This window comes from Myotis yumanensis, unplaced genomic scaffold, assembly GCF_028538775.1.
Source record: "Myotis yumanensis isolate MYYU_CA2020_CCGP unplaced genomic scaffold, mMyoYum1.0.hap1 SCAF_17, whole genome shotgun sequence".
Taxonomy (NCBI): domain Eukaryota; kingdom Metazoa; phylum Chordata; class Mammalia; order Chiroptera; family Vespertilionidae; genus Myotis; species Myotis yumanensis.
This window is the reverse complement of record NW_027223768.1, coordinates 10,438,122-10,453,111: the sequence shown is the minus strand read 5'-3', so window position 1 is coordinate 10,453,111 and position 14,990 is coordinate 10,438,122. Positions and strand designations below refer to the sequence as shown.

General features: G+C 44.3%; 1 protein-coding gene across 8 annotated transcripts in view; it reads left to right on the top strand.

Moving 5' to 3' along the window:
- Nucleotides 1–14,990, top strand: part of PDE4DIP (phosphodiesterase 4D interacting protein) — a 162,782-nt gene that overhangs the window by 23,130 nt on the left and 124,662 nt on the right. For all 8 annotated transcript variants that reach the window (XM_070395852.1, XM_070395847.1, XM_070395854.1 and 5 more), the window contains exons 2-3: nucleotides 7,693–7,748; nucleotides 8,470–8,621. In XM_070395852.1, coding sequence (XP_070251953.1) covers nucleotides 7,693–7,748; nucleotides 8,470–8,621 — 208 coding nt within the window. The remainder of the gene's footprint in view (nucleotides 1–7,692; nucleotides 7,749–8,469; nucleotides 8,622–14,990) is intronic.

Sequence of the window (14,990 nt, the reverse complement as noted above, 5' to 3'; positions counted from 1 at the left end):
TACCAGTACTCACATACTCAAGTGTGAACAAACTTGTGTCAGGATTTGACTCTCAATTCCATCTACTTCCCACAGCACCACTGCCCACCCTTCCTCTCACCTCACTTTCCAGGTCGCTTCCCTGGAGGCGAGGCAGGTACAAAGGAGGCTCATTTACCCAGTAACTGAGTGGGTACAAATAGGGTGGAGAGGACAGAGTAAAGGTGTGGAATCAGACAGAAACAGTGTTCACGTTTCTGAACCAACTAGCCAAATAGCTGATCTTGGCCAAATGACTTCATCCTTCCAGGTCCCTCATTTCTGCGTCTGTAAAATTGGGGGAGCAGTGCCTATTTTACAGGATTTTGTGAGGATTGAATGAGATAATGCCTGGAAAATATTGGGCACTCAATAAATTATGGCGGCAGCACTGGTGGTGAGTGGCGGTGGCGGTGTAAATAATGATGGTGGTCATTGACTTCGAGATTAGTGTTGAGGAAAATTCCAGTGTAAGAAAACATGTTGAACTGTAAAGTTGTGCACAGGCAGTCTAGAGATTGTTACCTGTTCACACCCTTTGTTTCTAAGTTGGCACTGCTTGTGAAACCCTACCATGTAACAGCTCTCAGAGCCAGAGCTTCACATATTAAAGAAAGTAGGCCACAGTTCTCCTCCTTCGGGCCCTTTTGTATCTGCAAGGGTTGAGTGTGGATATAAACCAAGAATATGAAAGATCTTTTTTTTTCTTTTTTTAAAACTACTTTTTTTTTAAAAGGTGTTTTTATTGACTTTTAGAGAGGGATGGAGAGGGATAAAGAGCTAGAAACCATTGATGAGAGAGAAATATCACCAGTCAGCTGCCTCCTGCCCGCCCTCCACTGGGCATGTGGCCCGACCAAGAATTGAATCACTACCTCTTGGTTCCTGGGTTGATGCTCAACCACAGAGTCACACTGGCTGGGCCTGAAAGATAAATCTTTGAACATTAGAAAGATTTCTTTCATTTGAACCAGAACCTAGCAACTCATATCAAGTGTGCTTTAAGAATATGGGAATTAAGAGAAAATGTGTTTAGGTCAGTGCCTAATATTAGAAAAGACCCAAATAATCATCAAACTTCACCAATCTTCCCATCATACCACACATATCTCCCACTGTTTGAGAAGGCCACACTGAGCCTAATCCCATTTCATCTTTTATCAAGGACATTCAATAAAAAAGCAATGTAAATTAAATCAAAACATGATTCCTCATTTTTAAAAAAAATAAGAATTATACCATCCTAAACCCTTGCCTATGCACCTCTCCTGTTTTCTTATGTACCCACACCCATCCTTCAAGGCCTAGATCACATGTTCTCTGTTTTCTGTATATTTCCTAGTGCCCCCCCCCCAAAAAAACAGGACAAAATTATCTCACTTATTTTCTGAAATCTGTTTTAAATCTCATTATTCTAAGAATTATCCCTTTGAATCCTGTCCTCCTCCCCTAATAGACTCTGAGCACCTTGATGACAGGGTGTATTTCTTTTTCACCTCTATTACCAGTGCTCGCCATATAAGCAACTTACATGTTTATGAAATGGAATGAAAAACCCTAAAGGTAGCAATCAGAGGCCATTTTGTGCTCTAAGTACTACTATATATAGCATATTGTTTTCCCTCCTCCTGAAGAAGAAAATCATAAAAGGAAGTTTAAAAGATAGTAAATGCTTCTAGGAGATGGCCTTTGTCCCCAGGCTCAGCGATGTGAAGCAGGGTGGTGATGGGGGGTGATGAAGTAGGGGGACCACATTGTGTGGCAGTCCAACAACGTCAGTGTGTGCAATTGCCCTGGGGAGAGACCTGAAAAAACCACCACCCCTTTGGGAGTTAGGACACTCATAAGGGAAGAATTAGCCCTAGATTAATGATCTTTTTTTTTTTTTTTAATTTATTTTAAAAATATATTTTATTGATTTTTTACCAACAGGAAGGGAGAGAGATAGAGAGTTAGAAACATTGATGAGAGAGAAACACCGATCAGCTGCCTCCTGCACATTTCCTACTGGGGATGTGCCCGCAACCCAGGTACATGCCCTTGACCGGAATCGAACCTGAGACCTTTCAGTCCACAGGCCGACGCTCTATCCACTGAGCCAAACCGGTTTCGGCTAGATTAATGATCTTAATAGGTGAGACTAAGAAGGAAAAAGTAATGGGACCTAGATAGACAACACCTTTTTATAAATAGTTTGGGGTGAGTTTGGTCCAGGGGTACTAATATTTCATTCCATTCAAAGACTTGTTGCGCAGCCTGCTTTGTGATGGTGAAGTTGTCCAATCACCATCTTGCCATTGCTCATGTATAATATGGTCCATTAGCATGATTCATTTCTCCTCTCAGTCCACAGATTAAACAGGCCAATGCAAGGCAGCAACGTCACATATGCAGTTTGCAAAGGACGGTTTATGGCTGCCTCATAGAGAATATCTCCCTATGGGCTCGGTTGTGGTGTCACCCTTTACTAAGGCAGAAAGACTTAAGTTTCTACCCCTCCCCACAGTGTGATGAGAGACTAGACTGGTGAGACCGGCAAACTGCTCAAACCTTGGAAAGGAGCTGTATCAGTGGCCATTTTCAAGCAAAGCAAAATCAAGTGCCTTGGAGATTCCTGACATAAGTGAAACTACCATATGTACTTGGAAAGTTGCTGGAAGAAATGATCAGAGCACAATTCGACAGCATCAGAGTATCAGAGTGTAGCAGATGGCTTTGGGAGGAGCTGTTGTTTTCTGATCATTCTCAACCTAAACACCCTGGAAAACTATAGGAAAAGCTAGTAATAGGAGATATTGAATGTCATAGTTTGAGTCCAGTGTCTTCATAGCTGCTTATGAGCAAATCATGAAAATGTGGGTAATATACCATCAGAAATTAAGTAGGTGAACAGCCGGTGGGTGGATTGTACTTGGAAAATGCTTGGTTCTTCAAATTAAGCAGAAGAATGTCCTGATAAAAATTAATGAGTGTAATTTTAGTGTAATTGGTGTCAGTATCAACAGATGAATGAGGTTGGGAGAAAAGGATGAGGCTCATTGAGGGAAAGTGTAGTTCATTTATACTGAAAAAGCTACATTTAAGGGAAAAGCATCTTGGGGGAAAGATCATATATGTCCATGTATGCAGGAGAGCTACAAATGCCCTGTCGAACCACACACTCGCTGAGCATGAGTCAATCGTGGACTCGTGTTAAAAAAAGAAATCGAGAAACACTTGAATTTTAGAAACTGGGGCAAAAGATAAACAAGTTTTTTTCCAGACTTGGGTAATACGGAAGAATTTACCAACGTATATTACTGCTTTGTGTGTGTGTGTGATGTGTGTGGGGTGGCGGGGGGCGGGCGGGGGAGGGCAAGCTTGGAGTCGGTCTGTAACATACTCCAATTCTCTTTGCACTTTGGTTTATCAGATGTCATGGATTGCAATCCCCTGAACATATACCCTGTGTTTCTTCACCATGAGCCCCCCTTCCCTGGGGGAGCATTAGATTCCTTACCAACCTTTTGGAGCAGCTGAGTGAGTCCCACTCTCTGGCAATAAGAGGGAACTTGAGCTGTTAATAGAGTTAAAGTGATTTTTAAAAAACCTCCAGAGACTACAATAATCCCATTAGCTCTGTATCCATCCAAAGTGACCTCTCTACCCTTTCAGTTATCGATTCATCCCGGCCAGACAGCTAGCTCCGAGTGGGTGTGGGCGGGGCAGAGAAGGTGAGGAATCTCAGGGGGCCCATATGCATGGCCTTGCTGTAACCTGCTCCTGATGGATCTAGAATGTGGAATCTTCCGAGCAAGGAGGATTGAATGAGATCATGTCTGGACAGTTCCCCAGATATTTGGAAAGTATTAAAATGGGTTTTATGCTTAAGCATCTACTAGAACAGAATTGCATAAATACTGTAAGGAGCTGTAGAAATTCATGGACTTCTTTTACAAATACTTGAGAAAATTGAAGGCCAGAAGAAGTAAAAGTGACATCATAAGACAGTTAGTAGCTTATAATCACAGATTAATGAAACATGTGCTAAAGCCAATAGTTACTCGAGACTGTGTCTTTAAGCAGAAATGAAATCTGTCTGTGCTTTATCAATATCAGGAAAATAGCCTCCAAGACCTGTACGGAGTCTGGCAGGTATCACAGAGAGTTCATGAGTTGGGACTGAGAGGGACTGTGGCAAACTGGAGAATACACCCGTTCTGTTTAAAGGTGCCAGGTTATCCGCGTGTGGGAAGGCAGGCCAAGCATTGCTAGACCCATTCATTTTCCAAGAGAAGTTAGAAATGGGTCAACTTTGTGTTGACCAAATAGAACATGTGGGATGGGCTGAATTTGGCCTGAGGAACGACCCTGCTCCCGATGGCTACCTAGGTCTATGGGCCGAGTATAAAGGAATTCATCTAACTCGTGAACAGAAGCAGCCAAGTATAAGTTTTAGTCTCTACAGATTTTTTAAGATATTATTCTGGCTGATAGTGTCATTATCCAAGTAGTACATTTATCTCTTCCATTGTTCATTCACAAGGAAAGTTTTTAATGAGAAGTGGAAAAGGAAAGAGGCAGGGGGCCTGGAAGGAACCACCAACTGGTGACCTGCTTTTGCATAATCAAGAGTTGGCAGGTGGTGTGTGTAGACGAATGTGTCCTTTCTGGTACTTTCATGTCCATCTGGAAATTAACACAGTGAAGATTTGTGCCAAGATCCAGACCCGAGACAGTGAAAAAAACATCAACAATTTCGGAACACATGCCTTCCTGTGAATGGCTTTTTAAAAAAAGAAGCCCTCTAAATCTGTCTACAGAATTATTTTTCCAGCAACCAACTGGGAGTATCCAAGGTTTAAGGAATAAGCTGAATGTTGAAAGCATCTCATTGTAGGATGATTGCAATGCTCTCTCTGTTTCTGCCTTCCCCACCCAGCCAGTCTGGTGTCAAAACAGTAGCCAGCCCTTTTAAAACATTCATCACTCAGTTCATCTCTGTTTTAGACACACAAGACTCCAGTGGCTAAATGCCTCTCAGTATCCCAAAAGGCTTTAGATAGTCTGCTCCCGTCCAGCCTTCCCATTACTCCCCTGACCTCCCCTCCTGCTACTCACCACGTGCTCACTCTGCCCAGCCACACTGGCCTCCTTGCTGTTCTAAAACCACTCTGGCGTGCTCCCTTCTAAGAGCTGTTGCTTTTGATTTTCTCTGCTTAGAAAATTCTTCCCCCAATACCCCAAGGCTACCCGTAGTGCTTTTCAGAGAAACCTCGCCTACTGAAAATCGTCACACATACCCCATTGCTTCCAGCACTCCCTATCCTCATCTCTAATTTTTAAAAGTACTTGTCCCCAGTTTCTAACTATACATTTTCCTTTTGTTTCCCCCTTTCTCTAAGCTCCATGAGTGCAGCTATTTTTTTTTTTTAGTTTTTTAAAATATGTTGTTATTGATTTTAGAGAGAGGGAGAGGGAGAGAGAAACATCAATGAGAGAGAAACATCCATCCACTGCCTTTGGCATGCCCCCTACTGGGGATCAAGTCCGAGACCTGGGCATGTGCCCTGACCGGGATGGAGCCAGTGACCTCTTGGTGCACGGGATGATGCTCAACCATCTGAGCCACACTGCTGGCGTTTTTGTCTGTTTTGTTCACTATACATTTGTGCCTAAAACAGTGCCTAAGAACATAGTAAGTGCTTGACAAGTATTTGTTAATAATTTTGAGGTTTTCCCCCCTTCTGTGCTAGGGAATGGTGATCTTTATTGTGCTGGATAGATACACCTCTTGCTACTGAATATTGGTGTTTTTAGCATTTCTATTAATAGACTTTGATTTCTATGCCAATTCTACTTCCTAAACATATCTTGAATTTTTTGCTTTTCTCCATCTCCAGGTCATTTTCTTTGGTTAAAATGATCATAACTCCTTGCTTTCCCTGTCTACCCTTGTTCCCTCCACGCAGTATCACTCAACAGTCAGAATGATCTGTCTAAAATCTAAACCTGGTCATTTACCATTCATTCCCTGATTTAAAATCCTTCTGCGGTTTCCATTGCCCTTCATATAAAACTCAATATCCTTACCCTATCCCACAGGCCAGACAAAGTCTGGTCCCAATCATATTTTCTCTGTTCCTTTCCGACTCCGGTTCTTTGCTGTTCCCTCATGTTGGAATACTCTTCTGTTCCCATTTTTCATCTGGTTGACATTCTCTCTCTTTTCTTTAATTCTCACTCAAGAATATTTTTCTTTTCTTTCCTTTTTTTTTTTTTTTTTTTGCTGCAAAAAGCTTTATTGTTTCATTTGGTCCAATGCATGGAGAGGGCTTCAGGGTGGTTAAAAGAATGGTTAGTAGTTTCAGGAAGAGGCTCAGGTAAAAGCCAGACACCAGGGGATGTAGAGGGGCCTCTCACAAGTCGTTCTTGTGGGTGAGTCTTTCGAAGAGATATTCGCCCAGCCCAGCCTGGGGGCCAGCGGCCTGCGGAGGTGAGGCAGGTGTCGCTCATCTTCTTGATGAGTTTCACCTCCTCACCCCGGAAGTGGTTCTCCAGGAAGTCGCAGAGATGAGAGTCAGCACGGGTAGAACCCAGGGCATGCCGCTCCAAAAGGGCCTGGTTCAGGTTCCTCTCCAAGGCCAGGGCAGCTTCCATGGCGTCCTGAGTTTTGCCCACTCATCTTGGGAGGCTTCAGCACGTCCTGGAAGAGAATATGGCCACCATGCTTGTTTTGCAACTTTAAGAGATGCTCAGCACCCTCGGGCTTCTTTTTAGAAGTCGCCCCCCTACCCTCGAGAGCCACATTGTCTCAGTAAAAATAGAAACCCAGAGCGTGGGAGGCCCACAGATGCAGGTTGGCCAGGCGGTTGACCGCAGCCTCCACCTCGGTGGAATAATTCTGACGAATTTGGGAGCTCATGGCTGTTCAGCAATAAGGAGTTAAGGTAGGAAAAAAAACCAGTGTGCGCCTGGTCCCAGAGGTGGTTCTGAAGGTGGTGACTGGATAAGACACAGGAGAGTGGTCGGAGGCTGGAAGAAGGGGCGTCCTTGGGTCTGTTCCGTCCAAACACTGTTGAAGCAAGAGATAGACCCGGGACCGACGATACTTTTCTGTTGATTTTTAGAGAGAGTGGAAGAGAGAGGGAAAGACAGAGAGAAATATCCATGTGAGAGAAACACAACGATTGGTTGCCTCCTGCACACACCCTGACCAGGGCCCGGGCTGGGGAGGAGCCTGCAACTGAGGTATGTGCCCTTGACCAGAATCGAATCCGGGACCCTTTGGGCAGCAGGCCGACGCTCTATCCACTGAGCCAAAAGGGCTACGGCATGGTTGACGTTCTCTTTATCTCAGTTTTAATGTCCCCTATTCTGAGTTTCTCTCAGTCTCTCTACTAGTTAACTTACTCTGCATTTTCCTTCATAGCATTTGCCACTTGGTAATTCAATGCTTGTGGAATTGTTTAGTCTATGGCCATCTCTAGGTGTGCTTATTGAGGATAGAAACCCTTCTGGTGGGGTTTGTCTTTGTATTTCCAGCACTTACCACTGTCCCTGAAGCTTAGTAGGAGTTTAGTGAATACTTGTGGAGAAATAAATGAAAACAGAACATAGGTAGGTGTCTTGTCGCCCCAGGGATTGGGGACCCGGTGAGAGGTTATCTCATGAATTATTTGTTTCTCTTTACAGAGATTATTTTGCAGAGGATGATGGGGAAATGGTACCCAGAACAACTCATGCAGCAGGTAAGGAAGCTATGGGCCTTGTCTTGTTAAATTCTTGGTTTCCTGCTGGTCATAAATCCCTTGAATCACAGACCTTTCAATTCACCATGGCAGTGTCCTCAGACTTTCTGTGAATTTTCAAACATGCTACTGTGGCATGTAACTCCTCACCTGGCCAGCACATGCAGTGAATCTGTATGTGAACTCTTTAGACTTTTAATGATGCTGTAATCGCAAGGTTAGAGTCACTTGTAAATTGATTAAAATAGAGTCTGCCAGAAACCTTCACTGTAATATACCATTAAAATGAGTATAATAACAGTGTCAAGCTCACAAGTGAGGTTAAGTGGGAAGAGCTCTTAGAACAGAGCCCGTGAAGGAATAAGCACCCAGTAAATATAGTTATTAATGTATTCATAATACGTTCTCATCATTACTGCCCTAACATTAGCCAGAGATCTACCTAAATTACAAAACCAGTGTGAAGATAGCTCTCTCTTTTCAGGTTTTCACAAAAACTTAATCATTTGAGGATTTCACTTTGCTAAGTGATCTGCCTTTTTCATACCAGCCTCGGAGCACAGATAGTTCATATGCACAATGTGGGGAAAAGTTTATAATTGGAACATGTTAGGGATTTCAGAGTCACTTAAAACTAGCATTTGTAGTTGCGTATGTTAATCTACAGTGATCACAGTGCCACCATTATGTGACATCATCTGTTGTTCTGTTTCACTGGAAGCTTTCCTCAGTGACACTAAAGATCGGGGTCCTCCAGCGCAGTCACAGACCTGGAGAAGTGGTGAGAAGGTCCCCTTTGGGCAGACACATTACCTGAGAGCCTTTGAAAAAGCCCCTCAGGTGCAGACCCAGGCTCTCCGAGACTTTGAGAAGGTAAGTCACATGGGTGGGTAGTTATTATCCCAACTAGGAGGAGTCCCATAGGTAGTGATGTCTTATAAAACTATGATCCATGGCTTGCTCTGGTGTGGGCGTGCTTACCATAATGGCGCCTCTTGTACGAGCATGTGCCCCAGTAAGCATCTGCACTATTAGCTGTGTGCCTGAGCGCTGTGGTTCGTGGGCAGTGAGTGGCCTGAGGCCACAGTTCTGCTGCCTCGCCATTTTTATCCCTGGTTTACTTCTCAGATCAATTCAGGAGGTTTAAATGGCACCTGAGCCCAGGGAATCCAGTCCACGTGGCTGGCATTATCCTCTCTGTAGCTGGCTTGGACACAACTCTACACATCTGGATACTGTCTGTGGTGTGAGGCGGCTCAGCCACAACCATTTGCTGCTCATCAAGAATCTGTCATTGTGGCTCGGAACTCCTACTTCAACTCTTGACGTGCTCAGCACCTTGACATGTTTGCCCTTAGATTTGGCCGAGCCAGATTATGGATAATGTAATTCAGGTAATTCAGGACCCCAGCTCCCTGTGCCCTGGATTGACCCCAGGAAGGCTGTACAGTAGAACCCATCTCCTGGCATTTATATGGCCTGCACAATAAGACCCATCCACTGGCTTTTATATGGCCTGGAAAGAGCACCCAGGATTTCTTACACCCTTGTGTGCTAAAAATAGAAATAGTTCTTTGGTGCCCCCTGGGGGTTACCCAGGTATCAGGCCACACACCAGTACTGTGTAGATGTACTCAGACCCGTGGGTTTCTTCTATTCTTGAATTGATAGCTTTTGACATAAAATAATAAAATTCCATTTTCAAAACAGGGCTAATAAAGCCGTGTTGACATGGGTTTGCCCCGCCTTCTCTCGGTTTGTAAATAGAAATGTTTCATTAGGACCTACTGTGCATCCTAACAGATTTCCTGTGGACAGAGAAGATGTGCCACGTCCCGTGGGCTTGAGAATGAAACAGCTTGTTCTTGCTTTGGCTTTGTTTTCACCCAGTGTTGTCATGGATACTGGGTGTGTTTTTTTTTAAGACACAGAGAGTTTGCAGGAATATTAAGTGGCTTTTGAAGACTAAACCTCTGAACCGCTGTGGTGCTGGTGGTGGGAGTCAGGCTGGTAACACCCAGCCCCTCCCTCTTTGTTCACCTTTGGGTTCTGCATAAGCACCCAGGGGTGGGCAGAGCGGCAGGGCTCCTCAGAGCTGGGGGCGTGGCTCTCGGAAAGCCAGTCTGCCTGCAGGTTCCTTTTGGTTGAGAGGCCATTTAGAACCTGGAAGTCGGGGGTGTCACCTACACTGACAGAATGAATGGCCGGATGCTGGGGGGGAGGGGGGAGGAGATAAAGGGCCAAGTTGGGTGACAAACAGAAGTCACCTGACGTTCAGGTATGGAGGTCTAAGTCCTTTTCTCTTAACATCCAGGTCTAAGATCCCTGATTAGTCCTTGTTCTCAATGCTGGGGATCAGGGACAGAAACCGAGCCAGGACACAGAAAAGGCCAATAGGAGATATTTTAAATCTCTCTCCCCTGTGTGTCAAGTAATACATAAGTAACAAGGGCTATGACACTTTTTTTGTCAGAAATGTCATTGCTGGGACTAAGAAACTGACTTTTTCAGGGTTATGGAGTTTATGTACCATGATTATAAATCCAGACAGGTTATTGGGTCAGAAAGATTCTTACATGTAAATGGTGTTGAGAAAAACTCCTTTCATGCTTTCCCCAGCATGTCTGGGATGAGGAGAATAGAGCAGCAGGTAGACAGTACTAGCTATCACATCTTGATCACTTTCTTTGTGTCAGGTACTGTTTTAAGTATGTGCAGTATTATCTCACTTAATGAGAGGGGGGGAGAGAGAGAAGAGGTGAAGGGAGGGAAGGAGAGGGGAGGAGAGGAGAGAAACATCTATATGAGAGGAACATCAATCAGTTGTCCCCCCACCCCCACCCCCAGTACTTGCACAGACGAGGAATTGAACCTGAAACCTAGGTATGTGCCCTGAGTGGGAATCAAACCCACAACCTTTTGGTGTAGGGAAGATACTCCAATCAACTGAGCCACCTGGCCAGGGCAATACTTAATATATTTCATTTCAACTAATTTTAAGTTCATTTTTTCTAATTTTGAGATAGATATTATTACATCTGTTAGACCGATGAAGTGACCAAGACTCAAATAACTTACCTAAACCTATACTGGTTTAAAGTGACAGAACCATGATTACTCCAGTAATTTCCAAGGTTCCTAGGGAAATGAGTGGACCATTCAGAGAAAGAGTTAGATTGGCAAAATGTGCCTAGTGTGGTTTTATGTGTAGAATCGAATGGCAGATGCTATAGAAAAGCTATGGAGATGTGGGGGCCTGTGGCCATAAGGTCTAAAGGGGGCCTCCACTGCTTTCTCCTGTTTACACATCTATAATAATTAAAGCATAATATGCTAATTAGACCAGACGTCCTTCCGGACGAAGCCGGGGCTGCGAGGGAAGCCCAGGTCCCGGGTGCAGCCGGGGGAAGGAAGGCCTAGTCTTGCACGAATTTTGTGCATTGGGCCTCTAGTTTTTAATAATGTTGTCTTGAACATGAAAATACCAGCAAACCCAGCTGCAGTGTTTGCCTAATTATAGTGTGATGCCAGGTTTCCCTGGTTTTCTGATAGTTTGAATCCAGCCACAGTGAGTCAGCTGGGTGAGGCTCCACCCATCCTGGAAAAATTTTCCTCTTGAATCTTGAAATCTGTGTCTGTGTGTATGTGTGTGGTGGTGGTGGTGGTGGTGGGTGGGGTGGGGGTGGGAGGACAAGTCCTAGAAGGGACCTTTCTGCCTTTCTGGAGATCCGAATTCTCACAGTCTGGATCTCCTGTTCTGGGCTAGGTGAATCGGGATCAGATCTCCGCTGGCTTTAGGTCCAGCAGCTTCAGTGTTTCTTGGGAGTTTCTCTCTAATTACAGCCTTGGGAAATGAATGCTACCAGTGAGGAGCATGTTCACTAAAAACAAACAACTCGGCACTTATGCCTCCCAAACCACAGTCCCCCAAGCATACTGACTTCGTTTTTGCTGGTGTTTGGGGCATTCAGAAAGTTATTAGAGGACCCTAGCCGGGTAGCTTAGTTGGTGGGAGCGTTGTCCCCATATGCCAAGGTTGTGGGTTTGATCCCTGGTCAGGTATCAAACATACAAGCATTAACCATTGAGTGCACAGAGAAGTGGAACAACAAAATCGATGTTTCTCTCTCTCTTCCTCTCCCTCTCTAAAATCAATCAATAAATAAAAAATTTTAAGTTATTAGATGAGAAGGGAAGGGGGCAATCCTAAACTTTCAGCAATCATAAGGACAGAATTTTCTTCTTTCTAAACATGACTTTTCAGGAGGATTCCACAGTCATTCCACAGAACTTCAGAAACAATTTCATTCCTAAGCAACATGGCCAGATATGTATCAACACAACCTTTTTTTTTAAAAGAACTATTAATAAAAGAGCTGATTCTGAGTGATGTAGAGGATACAGAGATTCATACAAGTTACCATTCTCAAAGAGTGTACAGTCTGATTGGGGTACATGAAATTTAAGTCATCCAAGATTTAATTTAAATAACAGCTAAGGCAACAGGGGAAGAGATATCACAAGGTTAGAACTTTTGCTAAGGAAATGTATGTCTTTAAAACCCAAATATTAGAAAAACATTCTAAAATTTGTATTAATATAAACATGTGTAAATGTCTCTTCTTCACTCAATGAGGAGAGCTCTATCTTCTACCTATGGACCTTGAGGAATTTTCATTCCAGTAATAATTTCCATTCCAAAAATAATTTTTAAAAATAGCAACAAAAGTGATGGTGCCAGTTAACATTGATTGAGTGCTTACAGTGCCCAGGGCTCTATGAATGCACTTGACTTGCATTATCTTGTTCGGTTCTTATAACAGTAAACCGAGGCTGGCACAACCATTATCTTGATCTGTGCAGAGAGGGACACTGAAGCCAGAAAAAGATAGTGATTGTTAGAAAGGGCTGAGCTGGGATTTGAGCAGAAGTGTACTTATGTCAGAGCCTGAACTCTTTTTTTGAAAAAATATATTTTTATTGATTTCAGAGAAGAAGGGAGAGGGAGAGAGAGATAGAAACATCAGTGATGAGAGAGTATCACTGATTGGCTACCTCCTGCACACCCCCCTCCCCCGCGGATTGAGCCCACAACCTGAGCATGTGCCCTTGACTGAAATTGAACCCAGGGGCCTTCCAGTCTGCAATCCAATGCTCTATTCACTGAGCCAAACCAGCAAGGAACAGAGCCTGAACTCTTAGCCACACTGTGTTTTAATCCTCACGTGAGGATATGTTTTTATTGATTTTAGAGAGAGAGGAGAGAGAGAGAGAGAGACAGAGACAGAGACAGTACTGTACAGGGCCTTGCAAGTTATGTAAAGGGTTTTCATTTTTATCGGAATTCCTTGGGGAACCATTGAAAGCTTCTAAACAGGGATCAGATTTTCCCTTTTGACACATCCCTTTGGCTTCTGTATGGACTGTGGATTGGAGGAGTCAGTCCAAGGCAGAGAGGCAGTTAGGAGGCTGTGGAGTAGTCCAGACAGAGGTTGGTAGTGGTGACCGATAGGATGAGAGAAATGGACAGGGGAAAGAGAGATGTCAGAAGCAGAAGTGACAAGACTAAGCGATTGATTGGATGTACAACCCGTGATGGAGAAGAAGCCTAGGGAGGGGGGTAAGAGATCAACCAAAGGACTTGTATGGATGCATATAAGCATAACCAATGGACATAAGACACTGGGGGGTGGGGGGGCCAGGGGATTGTCAAGGGCAGGGAAGAAAAAAAAGGACACATATGTAATACCCTTTATAATACTTTAAGCAATAAAAAAAAAGGAAAAAAAAAGAATGTAAATTATAAAAAAAAAAAAAGAAGAAGCCTAAATATGACCTCCCACCAATTCATCTCCATTCCCATCGCAGGGTAGGGTGTCACCTGTTGCAAACTTCCAGAGCACCTTGTACTTTTCCTTTAATAACACGATATATGTATTCAGAGTCTCTCTTCTCTCTTAGGATCTGAGCTCCACGATAGCAGAGACTGGATTCATCTCATTCACTACTAGATAGCGTAGTGCCCAGTTATAGCAGGCATGCCTCTTTTCTTTCTTTGCTGTGTTTTGGATGAATGAATGATATCAAGCTTTCTTGCTTGGGCAACTCAACTAGGTGATGCCATCCACTGAGAAGGGGAACAACTGAAGCAGGCACATGCAGTTCTTGTATAATCATTAAACCACCAGCAACAAAGGCCAAAAGCTAGGAAAGGGGTTTTCATTTTTGGAGGGACATTAAGGCGATCCTTCTGCTCTTAAGGGACTCTCAATTGAATTGGCAAGATAGTCAAACAGATAATCCCAAGGACAAGAGTAGGAAGCACTTGTGAGGGGCCCTCCCCTGGCTTTAGGGTCAGATAGGCTTCCTTCAATAGGTGCTATCAGTCAGCTCCTCCAGGGCGAGCTGGTGACAGTCAGAGCCGAGTGGGCGCCGAAGAGGAATGGCTGAACACTGATCCCAGGACAAGTCCTGGGCAGCAGACAGCGTAGTGAATTCAGAAACAGGAGGGTTGACGTCATGGCTGGAGCACTAGTGTTGACAAGTTCAAGTTGTCAGTGTCTCCCCCTAACTAGCCTCTACTCCTGGTCAAAGCCTCTTTGTTGCAACCGTGGTTGTTCATGATACACTGTGAACTCTTAACTCATCCGCCTGGAGAACGTCCTAATCGTGCCTCTGAAATCGCCTTCTTTCCTAGAAAAGTATGGAGAAAGGTTGGTTGGAAATCTAGAAAAACAGGTGAGGCCGTCAATTGATAGGTTCCCCCTTGAGTATTAGAAGCTCTTCCTGGGTTGAACCAACTGTGAACAGACAAAACACCAAGTCCTCTTGCTATAGGTGGAGCCACGCTGATGGAGGGTCGAGTTTGGAGCCTAGGAGCCCTTGGGAGCTGCCAGCATCGGTGCAGCTCAGCTGTCCTTTCTGCTGTGGAGCGCATTTCACTGTCTGACAGCACTGCTTCTGGCTGCGCCATGTATTTTTAGAAGTCAGGGAATTTATTATTTGTTTTGTTTCTGTTTTATAGAGTCCACAGTGCTCTACTGTGGTGATGACGACAGCACCTTGTTATTCCAGGATCAGGGGGTGGCGTGGGTGTGTATCTCTGGTGGGGGAGGGCAGCAGGGATATTGTCTGAACCCCTCTCCTTCATCCACACGATGATGCTGCCTGAGATGGGGCTTTTTTTTGTTTGTTTATTGACCTGATGGAATAGCTCTGCTGTTAGCTCTCTGGGCGTCCAGA